A 20708-nucleotide genomic window follows, 5' to 3' on the forward strand; every position below is an offset into this window, starting at 1 on the left:
GGGACTCAGATACCTCAATTGTAAAATGGGGATTAAGAGTGTGAGCCCCATGTGGGACAGGGACTGTGTCCAACCTGCTTAACGTGTATTTACCCCAGCACTTAGAACAGTGCTTCGCATATAGTAAGTACTTAACAACTACCATAATTATTATTATTGAATGAGCGAGATGAGTTGAGGATACTGTGCCTCGTTCTCGCCTGTCCCGCCATCGACCCCCGGCCCACGTCATCCCCCGGGCCTGGAATGCCCTCCCTCTGCCCATCCGCCAAGCTAGCTCTCTTCCTCCCTTCGAGGCCCTACTGAGAGCTCACCTCCTCCAGGAGGCCTTCCCAGACTGAGCCCCTTCCTTCCTCTCCCCCTCGTCCCCCTCTCCATCCCCCTCATCTTACCTCCTTCCCTTCCCCACAGCACCTGTATATATGAATATGTTTGTACACATTTATTACTCTATTTATTTTACTTTTACATATCTGTTCTATTTATTTTATTTTGTTAGTATGCTTGGTTTTGTTCTCTGTCTCCCCCTTATAGACTGTAAGCCCACTGTTGGGTAGGGACTGTCTCTATATGTTGCCAACTTGTACTTCCCAAGTGCTTAGTACAGTGCTCTGCACACAGTAAGCACTCAATAAATATGATTGATTGATTGATTGATACTGCTAAGTTTATGGGCTTGTGATACAGGAACACAAACTTGATGTTGTCTACCATGATGGGAAAATCTGGAAGAAGGAGGGAAAATGAGGAGTTCTATTTTGGATATGTTAAGTTTGAGTTGTCTGCATGGCACCTAGATGAGATGTCCTGAAGGTAGAGGGAATGTGAAACTCCAGAGATGGAGAGAGATCAGGGCTGGAGAGGTAAATTTGGGAATCATCCACGGAAAGGTGGTATTGAAGCTGAGGGAGTGAGTGAATTCTTCAAGGGAATGTCTGTTGATGGGAAACAAAAGGGGACCCAAAACTGAGCCTTGAGAAACTCCCACAGTTAGAGGGTGGGAGGCAGAGGAGAAGTCTGTGAAACAGATGGAGAAAGAGAAGCAGATGGGTAGAGAACCAGGATAGTGTCAGTGAAGTCAAGTCATTTAAAAAAAAAAAACTCCAAGTCTCCCTGCTCTTCAAAATCCTCCAATGACTGCCCATCTATCTCCACATCAAAGAGAAATGCCTTACCATTGATTTTAAGATAGTCAGCTCTCTCTTTCCTACCTTACTACAACCTAACCCACACACACTGCTCCTCTAACACCAATCTGTTCACTGTACCATGATCAATAAATAAGTGGTATTTACTGTGTACTAAGCACTGTACTAAGCACTTCGGAGAGTACAAAACAACAGAGTTGGGGGGACATGTTTCCTGCCCACAATGAGTTTACAACCTAAAGCACAGTGATTGTATGATCTTGTCTTTCTCACCACCGAATCTTGTCCATGTTCTCCCTCTTTCCTGGAAGGCCCTCTCCATTTATATCCAACAGACCATCACTCCTCCACTCTTCAAAATCCTCCTAAAATCACATCTCCTGCAAGAGGCCTTCCCTGACTAAGCCTTCAATTCCCTTTTTGCCCTCCTTTCTGTGCTGTCTATGCTGTTAGGTCTGTAACCCTTAATAATGATGTTGTTTGTTAAGCGCATTCTGTGTGTCAAGCACTGTTCTAAGCACTGGGGTAGAACTTAACCACATTGCACATAGTCCCTGTCCCACGTGGGGCTCCCAGTCTAAGTAGGAGGGAGGACCACTTGATCCCCACAGCCCTTCTGTACACATCCATCAGCACATCACCATTGTACACATCAATAGCACACACCCCTGTTCTCTCTCCCTCCCTCCAGGCTCGTATCTCTACCTGCCTTCAGGACATCTCCATCTGGATGTCTGCCTGCCATCTAAAACTCAACATGTCCAAGACAGAGCTCCTTATCTTCCCTCCCAAACCCTGTCCTCTCCCTGACTTTCCGGTCACTGTAGATGACACTACCATCCTTCCCATCTCACAAGCCAGCAATCTTGGAGTCATCCAAGGCTCTGCTCTCTCAGTCACCCCACACATCCAATCCATCCCCAAAACCTGCCGGTCTCATCTCCACAACATCGCCAAGATCTGTCCTTTCCTCTCCATCTAAACTGCTACCTTACTGGTTCAATCTCTCATTTTACCCCGACTGGATTACTGCATCAGCCTCATCAGACTGCATCATCAGGGTGGGGGGCTGGATACATATGCCCAAGAAAAGGTGAACAAAAATACAAAAGACAGAAATAATAGTATCTAACTAGGTATTTGGAATGCCTAAAGGGAATGAAGTCATAAAACATCAATTAACATCACATTAATCATCACAGACAATCCCAGATGCTCGCCACTTCCCTTTAATCCCGGAAAGAGAAAGAAGATCGTAGAGAGCAGAGCTGGGACTCCGTCCCCTGCCTTCATACTTACTATTATCTCTATCTTTTGTATTTTTGTTCACCTTTTCTTGGGCATATGTAGCCAGCCTTCCACCCTACCACCCCATCCTCCTCATTCTTAGCTTGGGAACCACTTAGGGGTTAGGTACCTATGCATACCTCACCCCTGTATGTCTTTCCCAGGATTTAGGTCAGTGCTTTGCACACAATAAGTGATTTCTCAGAACTATTACTACTATTACAAAGCAGTAGAACTGTAAATCTCTCCGGCTTTGGGAGGAAGGGGGGTTGAGTGAAAGTTGCTAAACAATTCTATTCCCCACCCCGGCACTATGGTAGAGATAAGATGTTGGAGTAATGCATTCAGTAATGCAGAGCTGGGATGGTGGGAGAAGCAAAGGAGAAGCCCTAAAACTTTTCTCAGGTCCTTCAAATTTGCTCATAAAGGTGTTAAAGACATTTAGGAATTTAGAACCCAGGTAAAAGAAAGCACAGCATGCTTTCTACTAGGCAGTATGTAGGAATTACTTCAGTCACCCTTAAACCTACAGCTGAGAGGAATGCTGACAAACATCACACATTTGCTTTGGTCAGGAAATGATGAAGCCATACTTGAAATTATTCAAGGGCTGGAAATCCCATCACTTCTCCTGAAAGACTAAATCACATTGGAGTGGCTCACATTTTGACGTTCATCTTTCCTTGAGTCAAATAGTTCTTTGAAAATCCATCCATCTAGGAGTTTACACCTTTCCACTGCCTCTTGTACATTTGTTTTCTTTGTAACCTCAAGCAAGTCACCTAACTTCTCTGTGACAGTTTCTGTAAATTAGGAATTCATTACCTGTTCTCCCTCCTAGACTGTGAGCCTCATGAGGGACAGGGACTGTATCTAATCTGTATCTATCCCAGTGCTTAGTACAATGCTTGGTGCCTAATGAGCACTTAACAACTATCACTATTATCGTTAGCATGCATGTGTGCCATGCTATGGAATATACAAAAGAAGAAAAAGACGTGGTCCTTTCTCTTGAGGTGCTTACAACTTAAAGGAGGAGACAAGCAGGCCCAAACTGCAAGCATACAACAGTAAACTAGAGGAAGAGCATTGTCCATTCATCCAGTTTCATTCTGTGTAGTCCTAATATCAACCTGAACTATCCCTGTCTGGAACTGATCTGGCAACAGATGCCTTTTCATCCTCTGCCTTGAGGAGAGTCCACTGTAACGGAAGCAGAACCTGTGACTACAGGGACCTGGGAGAGGAATATAATGACTGTAGATCATGGGCTGGGGTCTGGGACCTCAAGGGTGACATGTTCTAGGTAATGTTAATTTTCGAAAAGAACTTTTCTAAGTACGCTTGCTGACATTATTGCAATTCATAATCAAGTTATAAACGGAATGACTATCAATTGATTGTGGGTCTGTAAAGGGGCCTCTGGAATTCTTGAGTATTGTCAGTTGCTATCTTAGCTTGAATTCATTCTTTCATTCAATCGTATTTATTGAGAGCTTATTGTGTGCAGAGCACTGTACTAAGCACTTGGAAAGTGCAATTCGGCAGCAGATACAGTCCCTACCCAACAACGGGTTCACAGTCTAGAAGGGGGAGATGATGCAGAAAAGTACACTTAGTGTCCATATTACCTTTTCAGAATACTTGTAACATCTAACTTCGTATGGAGCTGCAAGACCTGAACTCCACAGCTGCCTCAGCCGATTTTCAGCAGTTTATTCCAGTGTCACCTATATACCTTATTCAATAACCCACAAACCAAGATAATGAACAGTGAGTTCCTGGGACTCAACCCACCAGCTCTGCAACAACACTTGCCTCATCACTGCTTCATTGGGCTGGGCATGTGAGGAGAATGGATGTCAGTTCAGCTTACCCAACAGCTGCTGTACGCTGAGGTGATGAAGGGGGACAGTACCAAGAAAGGCAGACAAAACATCTTACAGACAAAAGGGGGCTCAGCTTCAATTGACGCAGCATTGCTCTGGCAGCTGGGAGACAGTGGCAGGAAGGAGACCTCTGTCAAAAGAGGGTGGACTCTCATCATGGATAGAGCATGGAGCTGGTAATCCAAAGGACCTGGGTTCTAATTCTGGCTCCGTAATCTCGGGCAAATCACATAACTTCTCTGTGCCTCAATTGCCTCATCTGTAAAATGGCAATTCAGACTGTGAGTCCCATGTGGGGCAGGGACTGTGTCCAATCTGATTAACTTGTACCCACCCCAGTGTTTTGAACAGTGCTAGGCACGTAGTACCATAATTATTATTATTAATTATTATTATCCTGGGCAGCTTGAGAAGCCAAGAAGCAAATCTGAAAAATGAAGAAGGCGCTACTTCAGGAGGCAAATGCTCCATCCTAGCCGAAGACAATCTCTGCAGTCTCATATTGTGAAAAGCAGCTTGGTGATGAACAGTGTTCACTTCAACCATACACACAGATGAGTACAATCTCACCATTAAAACTGTCCTTTATGAAGAGCCCTTGCATTATATCATTATTTCCATAGAACGAAATGGTAAGTAACAGCAAAACTGGGAATCTGGGTCCTGGTTTTAGTTCCCAATCTTCAACAGGAAACAAAAGCCTATTACTAGGCACTTACCCAATTTTTAATTAAGAACATGAAGCAAGATCATACATTTCAAGCATGAAATTGCTCTTGGCCCCTGCAGAAATACAGTTCAAGGGAAAATGAATTGGTTGTAACAAATGAGAATAATAGTCCAGAGACAGAATTCAAGCTTTTGGGAGATAAATAATCACATATATATATCATAATCATTTCAGAATTCAAGATTTGACTACATACTAAAATTTGAGGCAGACATAAGAGAATAAAAATCTTTTGGGTAAAGATTTAATGATATGCTTTGTTATCCAATTGAAAATTTTTGCTGCGAGAAACAAAATTCAATTTAAAGATTTAAGCAACACTGAATAGCACTGGAGCTCATATCCACCTTCAATACAAAATGCAATACTAATGCCACGTCAAATCTTCGAATACTTTTTGAACAATCTTTCCCTTTTTGAAGCTCAAAATCTGAAGGAACGATGGTTATAATACAAGATTTTGAATTATGTATTTCTAAGTCACTGGTTTCTGTAGAGACACAATATGGGTTAAAGAAGAGAGTCCCATGGTAGTTTTGGGAAAGATGCAGTTTTCCTATTTGGCCATCTTGGATATTAGTAAGCAGCCTCGTTTTCTGATTAGAATTTGACCACAGTATATTTACTCAATTACGAAATGCAATGCCAGAATGCTATAGGCACAGATTTCTGTTCTCATTTCCCTCCACGCCCAGACTTTTTTTATGGGTTTCCACTGACTTTCTGTGGATATTGTTGATGAGTCAATGGAAACCCAGACCCAATATGAAAAGAGAATTAATTTGACTCAAAGGTTGTTTCCAAAGGTCTCCTTGACAGAAATATGTTTTCAACAGTGCTGTAGTCTGAATACTGCTGATTTTTATTCTGAGTCACGTTATTTAAAATATTGCCACTTTCTATATGAGCTGACCCCTTAAATGGGAACATTGTGTTTAGAATAAAGGTATTTTCAGTACTTTGCCTAAAAAAGGTGACAACTATTGTAGAATTTTTAGCTTCAGAAAAAAAAATTGATAAAATATTTTATTTTCAGCTTGGTCAGGCAAGCTCATTTGATTTTTAATTCATTCATTCAATTTTTCAATTGTATTTCTTGTGCACTTACTGTGTGCAAAGCACTGTACTAAGCACTTTGATAAAACCTGAGGCAGATCAACTGCGGGAAGAAAGTGTTTAAAACAACCAGAGGCTGACAAAATTCTTTTAATAGCTGAATGTGATTTATTATTATTTTTCATTTGGGCCTTTATAATTAATTAAAAGTTATTAAAAAATGTAAGTCATGGAGTAAGTGCTATGCATTCCAGAATCATCGTGTCTTTTAAACTGTGAAATCACCAACTATTTTCCTATTAGAATTAATGCGGTTAGTAGTGGGGAACACCATGAAAAAGCTAAGCCCTTTTGTTTCAAATTCTTCTCCATTATCTCCTACATAAAATGGACTGTATCCTTTTTGGAGGTCTCTCTTACCTACTGTCACCATAAACTAAAGAAGAGATGACTGAGCTCAATGCCAACTGTTTCTTGTGTACTTCTAACTCGCTCAATGGAAAAAAATTAAAGATGAATATCTTCTGACAAGCAGGGAGGGAAACAATATACTGTGTCCATGAGGGCTCTTTGACCGATATCATTAAGGGCCCAAGAGGGGGAATAAGTAGGCGTGCCAAAGGGCAGCAGGCTTTACTACTGGATCCAACAGTTACTCATGTCAGTAGTTGGATGGGATGAGCTGTCAACTTTATCCTCCCCTCCCAAATAGAGATACATGGAAAGAAATGCAAGGGGAAGTAAAGCAGCCAGAATGCCTACTGCAGTCTGTCCTCTATGTTCTGCTCCATTCCAGGACACTTGGAGATTTAAAATCTCAATATGAAACTCTAAATTTTAATTCCTGCCAGGACCGGCCTACATGGATAGACTGGCCCTAGAAGGCCAGTCTTAGCCTACAGATTTCTTCTTCGAAGAGCCTGGATTTTTACCTCAAAGTACCATGAAGGTAATCTGACTTTATGCACAATGATCTTCATGTTTGGTGAACTCCCCAAGATGGATCATTTTATAGGGGCCTTTACAAAGCAAACAGTCTCTTTCTCAAGTCTACTAAAGTTCGCGTCCAGCATGGTTAGCAAAGAGTGGTTGGGGGAAGAAGCTGGATGTATCAGAATCCTCCCTGGGTTTTTTGTGGAAATATATGGGCCAGCAAGAGAACCACTACCAGCACAAAGCATCCTTGGGCTGGATGCCTGGGTCCTAAGTGCTTATTTCCTTCTGCCTTGCTCCCAGCAAGGAAGACAGACAGGGATTTACAGAGAAGCAGAAGAAACATTGCCAGCATAATTCACAAAGCCCTCCTAGATGTTCCTAATGAGAGTCCCCTCTCCCACCCCTTCTTCCTACCTTCCTGGAGACTACCCATTTATTCCTAATTTTCCCAGAGCTGGCTGGGTCCTGAGTGACTGTGGCTAAGCTCAGATACCAGAAAACAGCTTGGCCTAGTGAAATATCACAGTCCTGGGAGCTAGAGGACCTGGGTCCTAATCCCAGTTCTGCCTCTTGCTTGCTATTTGACCTGGGCATATCACTTAATTCTCTGCGCCTCAGCTTCCTCATTTATAAAATGAGGATTCAATACCTGTTTTCCCTCCAACTCACACTGGTAGCCCCTTGTGTGACAGGGACTGTGTCCAATTTGGTTATCTTCTTTGTACCCAAGTGCTTGGCACATAGTAAGTGCTGAAAGATGCTACATCATTATTACTATAATACCCTCACAGTCCCCCATTTAAACTTTCCTCTACCCACCTCACCAATACTCCCAGTATCCCACAATCGCCAATATCTCTTTTCTCAGAATTTTTCTTTTGGTGTGGAAAGGACCTGGGCCTTCAGTCGGGAGACTTTGCCATGAGAAGCAAAATATAATGGGTGCTGAGGGACCACTATAAGCATGCTTTTAAACTGAGAACCAGTGCGGACTTTATCACTGTCGCAGGAGACTCAACAGGCAGATTTACTCACCAATCAGATAATAATAATAATGGCATTTATTAAGCGCTTACTATGTGCCTAGGGGAAGCCATCAGAGAAGGGGCCAGGAGGGGGTTGATCTTAAACCAATGTTAAAAGTGGAAGATTCCAAACAAAAAAAGTTTATGTGGTTAGACTTTTAAACTACTTAGTTTGTGAGTCCCATGGAGGACAGGGACTATGCCTGACCAGATTAACTTATATCTACCCGAGCACTTGGAAACAGTGCTTGACATATAGTAAATGCTTAACAAATACCATTAGAGTAATAATAACAAAAAGGTTTTTGAAGCCCATCAATCAATGGTATCTGAGTGCTTATTGTGTCCAGAGCACTGTACTATGTGGATGTATTTGTCATGAGTGTCGTAGAGTAGCAAGCCACAAACCTACTGTGTTCTTAATAAAAAATAATGATAAATTGTGATATTTGTTAAGTGCTTACTATGTGCCAGGCACTGAACTAAGCACTGGGCTGGATACAAGTAAATTGGGTTGGACACAGTCCCTGTCCCACAGTGGGCCCACAGTCTCAATCCCCATTTTACAGATGAGGTAACTGAGGCCCAGAGAAGAGAAGTGGATGGCCCAAGGTCACACAGCAGACAAGTGGCAATCAGGATTAGAACCCATGATCTTCTGACTGTCAGGCCCATGCTTTATTCACTACACCATGCTGTTTCTCATTCCAAACCTCCAATAACAGATCTTTACTTGACTTAAATCTCTTAGACATTGAGCCCCATGTAGAACAGACATTACGATATGATTATTTTATAATCTAACATTAGTGGTTACCTCAGAACTTTGGCACATGGTAAGTGCTTAATATAATTAAAATATTGAAAACACACTCAAATGGTTGAAGACTTGAAGACTTTCACCAAGTATTTCAACATTATCTCTCATATTTCTGAAACGTTCTTTTAAAGAGTACAAATTAACTGAAATATCAAAGTTTCAAAATGAATGAAAGGCATTGAATAATGCAGAAAAAAGCTGAAAATCAACAGTGAGTGGGTTCCATCCTGCCGTATAGTCTCAGCTGGATAAGCCAATTGAACACACACTTATCTGGACACAGGGACTTTGAGAAGATTATTCAACTATAGCTTCAGAAATGTGTAAATGCTTTTTCCTACAGATGGAGATTAGGTTGGGTGACCATCAAAGTCTCTTTGCATCTTACGACCATTTATTTATGCAGTTTTATGGATAGCACTCTGAAAACTAAAGTCCTTTAACTTTAGTACGTAGCCTTTGCTATATAAAACCTTATGCAGTTACTGGGGTTTTTAGTTTGTTGGTTAATTCATATAATGAATGATCTATACATTATATATATGCATACATATATATATATATATAACTGCCAATAAATGTATATGTATAACATATGAATATATATCAATGGATTGACAGATATTGTTCAAAATGAGGTACTCAGTTGCTCATTAGAACAAATAGTCAACTATCAATTTGTAAACACCTGAAAAGCAGTGGAACACCAGAATCCAATCTATCTGGGCTTATGAGGAGATCATCCTGGACCAACTCACAATCCTTCTATGTTAGTGTTACAGCCTTCGTGGATTTCCTCCATCGCTTCCCCTCTCCCTACCTCATTAAGGTTTTGGGTCATATCCCACATGACATATCCACTGACAAACTGGGAGACTATGGTCTTAAATGTACTAATGTTATGTAGGTGCACATAACATTATGCACCTACATAATGGGTCACATTATGTCACAACACAGTTTATTAAAGATTCAGTGTCAACTTGGACAGAAGAATCAAGTGGTGTTCCTGTTAACTGGGTCATAAGTTAGTTCAGACCAGAACCCCAGCCCTCCACTCCTCTAGGGGTTTTTGGGAAAATTCTGGAAAGGGGATTGGCCTTTGGCCAATGGAGTGGAGCTGAGCTCTGGAGGGGCTGAATAGGGGAAGCTTGTTCTTTCTGGTGCAGTGCAGACTGGGCCTGCCAGCCTGCCTCCTGCCTCTGAGGCCCAGCCATAACTAACTACACATGGTAAGGTATTTTTCTTGCTCTGAGTTATATCTGGGATAAAATGTCAGATGGGTGGGGATTAATTTGACCTCGAGAATGATTTGGGGATGAATTAAGCCTGGCCCATCCACATGGTCTGAAATTGTAAATAGTTACCTTGCCAACCTCTCCCTCCTATTCTGTGTGAGGATCTATTTGTGTTGTTAATTAAACCCTGATTGTGAACTTGCTGAGTTTGGAGGTGTAGTTCAATCATGGTTTCTAGGGACTGTTTAGCCCCCCCCAGCCATTCATTGCTGATGGAAAGTCTTAGTTTCATGCCTTCCTCTTGATACTTTGAAAGACTGGGTGGCTCATCTTGGTCCTGGTTTGTAAGCATAATAATAATGATGACGATGGTATTAAGTGTTTCCTTTGTGGCAAGGACTGTTCTGAGCACTGGGATAGATACAAGTTAATCTGTGTGCCACGTGGGGTTAACAGTCTAATTAGGAACAAGTATTGTACTGAATCCCCCCATTACTGATGAGGAAGTTGATTCCCAGAGAAGTTAAATGACTTGCCCAAGGTTACACAACAGGCAAGTGGTGGAATAAGGATTAGAATCCAGGTCCTCGGACTCCTAGGCCCATATTCTTAAGGTGGCCCCAGACTGAACATAGGACGGTGAAAATTTCCCAAGATTCTAATAGTCCACAGGATTTTCCCTGGAATTGGTTCTTTTCAATGTCTGTATTGATGACATGGTTAAATAAATTTTCAATTACTGTTTATCAAGCATGTGGAGGGTGCAAAATTGAGTGTGGTTGGGCACACTTTGAAAAGCAGGGATACACTTCAAAGAGATTTAGATAAGAAAAATGTTCCAGCAAAACCAAGATAAATTTCAACAAGGAGAAGTACTTTTAAATGACGGCGATAGACGAGGAAAGAAGACAGACGTGGAAGAGGCTTCTCTCCTCAAGCAAAGATTTTTGGGTACTTTAGAAGCCAAAAGGCAAAACTGAAAATCATCACAAAAGCAGTCCGTGTCTACACTAAGCACAAGTTCAGTAAGAAAAGGTTGAAGGATCATAGTAATCCATAAGCTAAATCAGGTCCCTTGGTAAAATGGTAGCAAACCAGAATGGACCAGACTTGATTCTAGTAGAAGAAAACGTCACAGGACAACCATTCCACTAGGAATGTTATTTCACTGCTACTACAGTGGCAATGGTCCAATCAGGCAGTGGCCAAGCAACTTACCCACATGGTCCCAGGCCAGGGAGAGGCTGAAGGATCTGAACCCACCTTCGGCTTGGCCCCTGCTGTGGGGGCAATCCAGACAGATTGAGTGACCTTGCTCCCCACTTTACCCCATGCCTTTACCTCTCCCCTTCTTTTCTCCCTGCCCACCCACCATCACACAATGCCCTCTTGCTGTCACTGAAGTTATTCTAGTAAAAAAATAATTTTACTTTTATTTCTTCTTTCAAACGTCAGCATCCTAAGACCAGTTTGGTTCTGGGGTATTTTATTATGAGCAGTGGACTTTGGGAGACCACTGCTGACAAACAGACTGTCCCAGGCGACGGCAATCAAAAGAGGATTGCTCTCCTCTGGATACCAAGAGGCAGGATCAAACACAGAGGCAGGTCCTGGAGGGGATAAATCTAATAGCACAGCTGGGATCTTGCCTTGTGTGAAAACAATGCGGGAATGTGGCTCGATCTGACATCACTCTTTTCAGCTCCATATTCACAAGCGTGGATAGGATTTCACTGTGAGCAGTGCCATCTTGGGAAGTAATAGAAGACACACACTCTCTCTCAAAAATATGGAACAGATATGAGTGAGAAAGAGATGGATAGATAGAAGTTTTTAAATGCAAGGGATGGTAAGTAATCTTTCTGTTATCACCTTACTGGAACATTGTTCTAGCTTCAGTCATTACACTTTGAATAAGAAGTGGAGAAACTACAGAGGTTCCAAAATGGGAATAGCAAAAATGTCTAATGTGAGAAAAACTGAAATGAGGGAAGGTTAAAGGAACGAATCTAGAGAAGAGCATGCTAGAGGTGAAAATATTCTTCAAGAACCCAAGAGCTTCTATAAAAAGGACCTGGAAGAATACAGAATACCTGGTGAAAAAGAAGAAGTTTGCTTAAATTCTAAGAGGAGACTTTATTAATCTTTTTAAAGGACGGCTTCTTAAAGAATAACAGATGATAAAACTCTGAGTTGGGCTTCCAAGGGTGGTTGGGAGTTCCCATCTCTAGAGACTAGCTTTAAAACAAACCTCCCCAACCAGCTGTCCCAGATTCAGGGCTGAATAGAGGGGCTTCTAGAGCTGGACTGAAGCCCCAAGACCTCCAAAATGTAAACTTTCTTTAAAAAGGCAACAAAGCAATCAGTAGAACTTCTCAAGATTATTAAAAGGAGCTTAACTCTACACTACTCAGTCTACTCCCACTTGGAGAGAACGATGCATAGTCTGAGACACAGCTGTTGGGCCTTGAGGAGGAGAAAGCTCTCAACCCCTCTCACCATCTCCTGAGCTTTACAGTTCACTGTTGGGTGGAGGTTGGGAGGGATGTGGATATCTTGTGCCCTGGTACCTCTCCCTTTACAAATTAAGCACAATTTATGTTGGTGCAATGCCTTAACTGAATATCAACGTGCCTCTGGACCCACCTTAATATTATTCTATGATCAAACTGTAGGCAATTTCCAAGAAACAAACAAAAAAAAAAGAAATTAAAAGAACTTTAGACCACAACAAATCTAGTCTCATACATGAGTTCAACAGCATAGAAGCTGGTGATGCCTAAGGATATTATACATTCTGCACATCACTGAAAATAATTTGTGTGTGAATCCAGTCCTGCTAAAAAGTAAATCTATCAAAATGGGAAACCTTTTGAGCTGATCAGATCCTATTTACTAGCAGAAAGTGGGTGACCTAGGCATGAGGGAGAATTTGCCTGAATATAAGCATATACTGAAGAAAGATTTTAATGTGAGTGGATAACATTTGTAGTCAGAGGGCTTTAATTTTCCCAACTGTCAGTTGTTTCTCATTTTTCCTTGTTTCCAGGAGAATTATAAGCTTTGCAAAAAGAAGTGACTGCCTAAAGGGACTACAGCTAAATTTAATATGGAAACTCAAATGGATGAGAAGGTGCTATTTCCCTCACTAGTGGTTTACGAATTGTTGAGGCTGTTACACCAGATGTTTGAGGTTTATTCTCTTACCTGGCACCCTCTTTGCCCAGTTGATCATGTGCACCAGTTCCCGGTCTGCCAGGTTGGTGAGTAAGGTCATCATTGAAGCTTCACTGAAAGGTCGGTTAGGGTGATATTCGGAATAGAGTATTGGTGGCTCAGCGTCCAGCAAGGCACTGACCATCTGATCAGCCGTCAGGGACAAGGCAGGGCTGTTCTTCTTGGTGTGCTTAATCACCAGCGGGCTTGGCCAAAGGGTGGAGGCTCTCATGTCAGTAGAGGATCCCGCTTCATTTCTGCCATCCTGATCCTCCCTCTGACGCTTGTGTTTCAGCATTCGCCCCCCTCGTCGATCCTTTCTGATCCCTAGGGACAGAGAAATGAGCTGGTTAGTTTGGGTTTTGTTGTTTTGTTTTTTAGAATAGATCTCCCACCCTCCCAAACCAGGCTTTCCCGGCTGGCAAAAACACACTTGAAAAGAGAAACAAGAGAAAGCTATTTCTATAGCGGACACAAGACAAACAAGGGATGATTAACTGATTATTCTTGGTAGAGGAAGGGCTGGTCTTAGTAATTCCTGTACCAAAATGAATACTTTAACTCCATTGGAGCTGACATTTTGTTTAGGCAATGGCACTCAGTAACCTCCCCACTATTATACACTTCATAGAGAAAAAACAAAGCAGAAACAATTATCACCAGTAATTGAACGGATCAGAAGCGAAACTGCTCTCTGTTTTCTGTTGCACTTTATGTATTTCCAGATCCTGATACATATTTCCCTGACAGCTAAAACTGCCAGCTCACCATTTATTTTGCTTTTCCCTTAGCTCAAAGAATAGTTAAATTACTCAGGGTCCTTGAAGAAATATATCTGGCCTGGATTTTTCACATATGCACTTCTATTTTTCCTATCCCAAAGTTTCCAAATAGTTGACAAAATATTTTGCCAAGCTGTACCCAGCTGTGGTTCTCACTAACTGAATTACTGGTAAAAATGCAATCTCTCATATTGCCCCTTTTGGTTGCATCTCTGAATCCTAGTTCTCTGAACAAGAAATAGGATCCTAAGTAAGCAAGAACTACTCAAAGAGGACTTTTAACTTCCCCAGATCCTGGTAGATGGCAACTGCTATTAGGGTTTGATTTAGCTTTAAGGAATCGGCTGACAGTGATGTTCAGGTTAATAAAGAGTCAATTCATCACTCTACTCTTAATTGACAATTCTGCCACTGAAGTTGAGGATAACACATTCCTCAACATTCCTCTCCTCCTGTATATATTATATATAGAAATAAGATCAGGGGCTCATTGTTTCTGTTTACGTGGCCTGGCAAACTTTTTTTTGGAAAATGTCTTCATCCACTCATTTCTTCTCCATGGACACCTAGTTGAGTTGATTTAAGAAGATAACAAGGTTGGTGACACTCAGGATGGAAGGAGGCCTAGGGAGTAGAAGAATGATGGACCTAATCCTTGATCTTGCTAGGGCATTTGAAGGAAAACTACTACTCTCTAGCTGTTCAAGAAAAAAATCTGCAAAGAGTACAACAGTGGTCTCAAAATGAAAGATCAGACGAAGTAGATAAAATGCAGAGACCACATCTGGTCTTATATTCTAATTAGAAACTAATGGCCAGGTGCCTGGATCCTTTGGCCAACCAGGGATCAACTTCCACTACAATTACATTTTAGAATGTTCCCTCATGTGCATGTGTGTGTGTTTTCATATACACATTTACATACTTGTTCTAAACACAGGTCAGGCCCTTAACTAAAATACAGTGTTCAGGTTTGGAGACTCAAGCACTGAATAGTAGTTCTACAAGGAAATAATAAAAACAATAATAATAATAAAATAATAGTGGCATTCATTAAGGTCTTATTGTGTGCCAAGTACTGTACTAAGTGCTGGAACAGGTACAAGATAACCATGGCGGACAAAGTCTCCATCCCATGTGGGGCTCACAGGAAAAGGCTGAAGAAGGATAGTCTTTAAATGTGATGTGATATCAGTGAAAATATGCACTGTTTTAAAAATCAAAGAGGAGGGATCCAGGATAGGTACAGGAAATAGTTCTTGGCAGTGGAAGATGTCTTGTGCTGAAGAAATTTATCTAGGGAAGTTGTTCAAACTTCCCTTGTTGCAGGTATTTTAAAGCAGTATAAATAGTCATCTGATTTTGAATTCAGTGGCCAGGTTTAAATATCTTTACAGTCTCCTCAGCTTTACCTTCACTACATATGCATGGGTTGCATGCTGTAGATTCAAAGTCACAAAGGTAGGGAATCTGATGGATTTTGTGAGGAAACATAACTCATTCAAAGCTCCACATCCTCTGTTTTAGAATTTATGACAACTTGAACCAGCACTTAAAGCCTATTTCTTCCCTTTGTGTTTTCTACTACTGACAAATAAAGGCAGTCTTTGATCTAAAGTAGTCAATATTTGACCTTCAAGGTAATTAACAAAACTGCAAATGGCAACAGGGAGTAAGGGCACTTGAACTTCCAAATGCTGGACAAATTTACAGAAGAAGAGAATTACCTCATCTTGTCTACCTTTTGGTAAACATTCTAGCAAGCAACAACGTTATCATGTTATCAGCAGGACGGACAAAAAGTAGAAGCAGCATGGCCTATTAGAAAGGATACTTACGATGTGCCGGGCACTGTACTAAATGCTGGGGTAGATACAAGCTAATCAGGTTTGACACAGTCCCTGTTCGAGTTGGGGCTCACGGTCTTAATCTCCATGCTGCAGATGAGGTAACTGAGGCACAGAGAAGTGATGTGACTTGCCCAAAGCCACACAGCACGTGGCGGAGTGAGTTTAGAACCCAGGTTCTTTTGACTGCCATTTTTTGGCTCTTTCTACTACGCCACACTTCTCATCCTGAATCAAGGGACTCTACAGACAGAGCCCCCTTCAGATTTTTTTGAGATGTAGGAAACTACTAGAAAGATCATATAAAAATTTGCATACCGCTTTAGAAACCTAACCAGACTCTGCCACTTATTCAGTTTTCAAGCATAATTTTACTATTGCAACTCTAAGTATTGTGAATTAATTTTTGTCTTTTCCATCTCATCAAATTATTAATCATGAACTCAAATCCCGTATGACCAAAAAAGAACAGTAGAGAGCAGAGCTTCAACAAAGCGAGGAGAAGATGAAATATAGGTGATGAAGGCCACAAGAGTCTTCTGCCATGCCACAGTTAGCCAGTGACCCACATTTGGAGACTACCCTTCATTCTATGGTGCAAACAGATCTTGCCCTCATCCTATAGATTCGGCATAGGTTGGATGGGCAAAAACGCTGGTATTTATGCTCTTCATGATCGGGGGCCCAGGGCAAACTTAAGAGAAAGTAATTGAGACTTTTCAAGATCCATCTGCCTATTAATGGTTCCAACTCTTTGACCCTTTAAGCAATAGCACAATGGATAGAGCACGGACCTGGGAATCAGAAGGTCATGGGTTCTAACCCTGGCTCTACCACTTGTCTGCTGTTTGGCCTTGGGAAAATCACTTCAATCAATCAATCGTATTTATTGAGCGCTTACTGTGTGCAGAGCACTGCACTAAGCGCTTGGGAAGTACAAGTTGGCAACACATAGAGACAGTCCCTACCCAACAGTGGGCTCACAGTCTAGATTACCTCATCTATAAAATGGGGATTAAGACTGTGAGCCCCATGTGGGACAGGGACTGTATCCTACCCCATTTGCTTATATCTACTCCAGTGTTTAATACCCTGCTTGGAACATTGTAAGCGCATAACAAATACCATAGTTACTGTTATTATTATTAAAATTATATTGAGCTGATGATGATTTTTTTCTTCCCCTGTGGCTGCTTCTCAGCATGTGCCACTGATTGGTCCAGATGACTGCTAATTAAAAGCTGCAGCATGTGGGGATGGAGGGGTGAAGTTGTTGGCCTGTCGTAACTAATAGCCAGTGACTATAAAATTCTTATTATTTAGCATGCCTATTATAGCTATCCCTTAGGTTATTTTTCTTAGTCCTGTTTTTTGAATGACTGAAGCGTAGGAAGATCAACTGGTGCTTCCAAGAAAATGAGCCCTGTAACTGTATGAAGATCCCTGTGTAACCTCTTCAGGCAAAACTCCTATTTGTTCTCAAAACCCTTAAGTGGATGGGTGGCAAACACTTACTGGTCAAAACTGTATTCAGGGCTATGTTTAAATCATATAATAATTGCCTCTTACAAGGCAGGTAAGAGTCTTCAGAATAAGTGACTCATTTTCCCACCATACTATTGCTTGGTAAAGCAAAGTATATTCATTCATTCATTCAATCGTATTTATTGAGCGCTTACTGGGTGCAGAGCACTGTACTAAGCACTTGGGAAGTACAAGTTGGCAACATATAGAGACGGTCCCTACCCAACAGTGGGCTCACAGTCGAGAAGGGGGAGACAGAGAACAAAACAAAACCTATTAACAAAATAAAATAAATAGAATAAATATGTACAAACAAAATAAATAAGTAAATAGAGTAATAAATACATACAAACATATATACATATATACAGGTGCTGTGGGGAGGGGAAGGAGGTAAGGCAGCGGGGATGGAGAGGGGAGGCCAGTGCTCTGTTCAGAGCAGATGCCCAGGACAGTGCTCAGTAGGCCCACAGCACAGTGCTCTATTCCCAGCAGGGGCCCAGGAGAGTGTTTTGCTCCCGTGAGGGGTCCAGGGCAGTGCTTAGCTGGTACTCAATAAGTACCAATGATAATAATAATAATGATGACAAACTAGGCTATTTACCTTGTCCTTAGACTGATTCAAATAGGACATTAATGTCCTTGCCAAATTTGCGGTAACATAGCAAAACCAATGGGGTTCTGTACTACAAGTACCCCAGGTTCAGGTTTGGGGGTGACTCTACCAACTTCCAGGCAATGCTCTAAGTATGAGCAGAGTGCTTGTAATTTGCAATGTAAATTTGCTAAAGAGGAATGATTTGTTTCCCTGAAACAAAACAAAAATAAGTTAATGATTCTGTCCTGGCCAAATTCTTTTGAAAAAATACAATCAACATAATATCCACCTTTGATCTCAAATTCAAATTCTTTGCTTTCTTTCTTCAATTACCTGAAGATTGTCCCTTTCCAACAAGAAGGGGTGCCTTATCCATGACAGAGAAAGTAATCATTAAATAATAAATTTCTGCTTAAAAGCCTTCAAGGAACTCTAATGAATGTGCAAAATCATCTATGCCGAAGAACTCAATTATCATCCACCAAGCCTTTTACCCACACATCAGATCATTCTTATTCCAATGATAAAATTCAGAAGGGACTAAATCCAAACTGAAGAAAATGGAAAGCAGTGACTGACTTCTGTACATCTTCACAGTGCCCCTTCATTTTTACATGACATTCAGAAAGTAGGAATAAACCACACAAAACCACTCAGAAGACATCACATTTGTTCATCCAAACTCCTTTGCATTTTAGTGAAAAATAAAATCTTGCATTGAGGCAGCTGAAGCACATTGTGCTATAAAAATTTGATTTATTAATAACAACATTTATGAGATGGAGAGGGAAAAGGCAATATATTATTTTTTTGCCTGGCTTTGCTTCCCCATAATATCTTACTGATGAGTCTCCCGCTATTCCATGGCCAAGAGGAATAAATAAGATATTAAAAGTCCAGACTTTGAAGTTTCCTCTTTTGTCCCAATCCTCAGCACTTCAACAGTCCGGACATTCTCTCTAGACTCTTACAAAGCAACAGACTGTGTCTCTCCCATCTCTAGATGGAACCCTCCCTTTGGCTTAGTTCCAGATTAGTGACTAATAAAGACATTGTCATCTATGATCTAGTCATGGAAGAAGGCCCCCAATCTTGATGAAATCACCAGAGCCTAGCCTTCTAGCTGGACCTTGCAAATTTAGCTCCTAACAATAATAGTAATAATAATAATAATGGTATTTATTAAGCACTGACTATGTGCAAGGCACTGAATTAATTACTGGGGAGGATATAAGCAAATTGGGTTGGACACGGTCCTTGTCCCATGTGGGACTCACAATTTCAATCCCCATTTTATAGATGAGGTAACTGAGGCACAGAGAAGTGAAGTAATTTGCCCAAGGTCACACACGACAAGTTAAATAGCAAAGTGGGGATTAGAACCCATGACCTAACTCCCAGGCCCACACTATTTCCACTAAGCCACGCTACTTCTCAGTAGCAGTTCCTACTAAGCTCCTCTAACACCAACCTACTCACTGTCCCTTGATTTTCTTTATCCCACCATTGAGCCTTTCTCCAAGTTCTCCCTTTTTCCTGGGATGCCCTCTCCTTTCATACATGACAGACAACCACTTTCTGCGTGGCTCAGTGGAAAGAGCCCGGGCTTTGGAGTCAGAGGTCATGGGTTCAAATCCCGGCTCCGCCGATTGTCAGCTGTGTGATTTTGGGCAAGTCACTTAACTTCTCTGTGCCTCAGTTCCCTCATCTGTAAAATGGGGATTAAGATTGTGAGCCCCCCATGGGACAACCTAATCATCTTGTAACCACCCCAGTGCTTAGAACAGGGCTTTGCACATAGTAAGTGCTTAATAAATGCCATTATTATTATTATGGGTTCTAATCCCAGCTCCGCCGCTTGTCAGCAGTGTGACTTTGGGCATGTCACTTAACTTCTCTGGGCCTCAGTTACCTCATCTGTAAAATGGAGATTAAGACTGTAAACCTCATGTGGAACAACCTGATGACCTTGTATTCCCCCCTCAGTGCTTAGAACAGTGCTTTGCACATAGTAAGCACTTAAATGCCATCATTATTATTATTATTATTATTAAACAAGTGTGGTCTAGGGAAAAGAGCATAGGCCTCGGGAAACAGAGAAACTGGTCTCTAATCCTGGCTCTGCCACTTGTCTGCTGTGTGACTTTGGGCAAATCACTTAACTTCTCTATGCCTCAGTTCTCTCATGTAAAAAAAATGGGAGTTCAATTCCTGTTCTCCCTCCTACTTAAACTGTGAAACCCATGTCAGTTAGTCAATTGTATTTGAGAATTTACGGTGTGCAGAGCACTATTCTAAGTGGTTGAGACAATACAATATGACAGACAAGTACTGTATAACAGACACATTCGCTGCCCAAAATGAGCTTACAGTCTAAAGGGAAAAAATAATTGCGTTATTTGTTAATCACTTAATATGTACCAGGTGCTGTACTATGCACTGGGGTGGATACAAGCAAATTGGGTTGGACAAACACCCTGACCCACATGGTGCTCAGTTTTAATCCCCATTTTATAAGTAATAATAATAATAAAGGCATTTGTTAAGTGCTTACTTTGTGTGAAGCACTGTTCTAAAAGCTTGGGGGGATACAAGGTGATCAGGTTGCCTCA

General features: G+C 41.4%; 1 protein-coding gene across 1 annotated transcript in view; it reads right to left on the reverse strand.

Moving 5' to 3' along the window:
- The window catches only part of ESR1 (estrogen receptor 1), a 268680-nt gene that overhangs the window by 145034 nt on the left and 102938 nt on the right, over window positions 1–20708 (reverse strand). Inside the window, exon 5 of the mRNA XM_038767701.1 lies at window positions 13337–13672. Within this exon, the coding sequence (XP_038623629.1) occupies window positions 13337–13672 (336 nt within the window). The remainder of the gene's footprint in view (window positions 1–13336; window positions 13673–20708) is intronic.

The sequence above is a fragment of the Tachyglossus aculeatus genome, chromosome 2 (assembly GCF_015852505.1).
Source record: "Tachyglossus aculeatus isolate mTacAcu1 chromosome 2, mTacAcu1.pri, whole genome shotgun sequence".
NCBI lineage: Eukaryota > Metazoa > Chordata > Mammalia > Monotremata > Tachyglossidae > Tachyglossus > Tachyglossus aculeatus.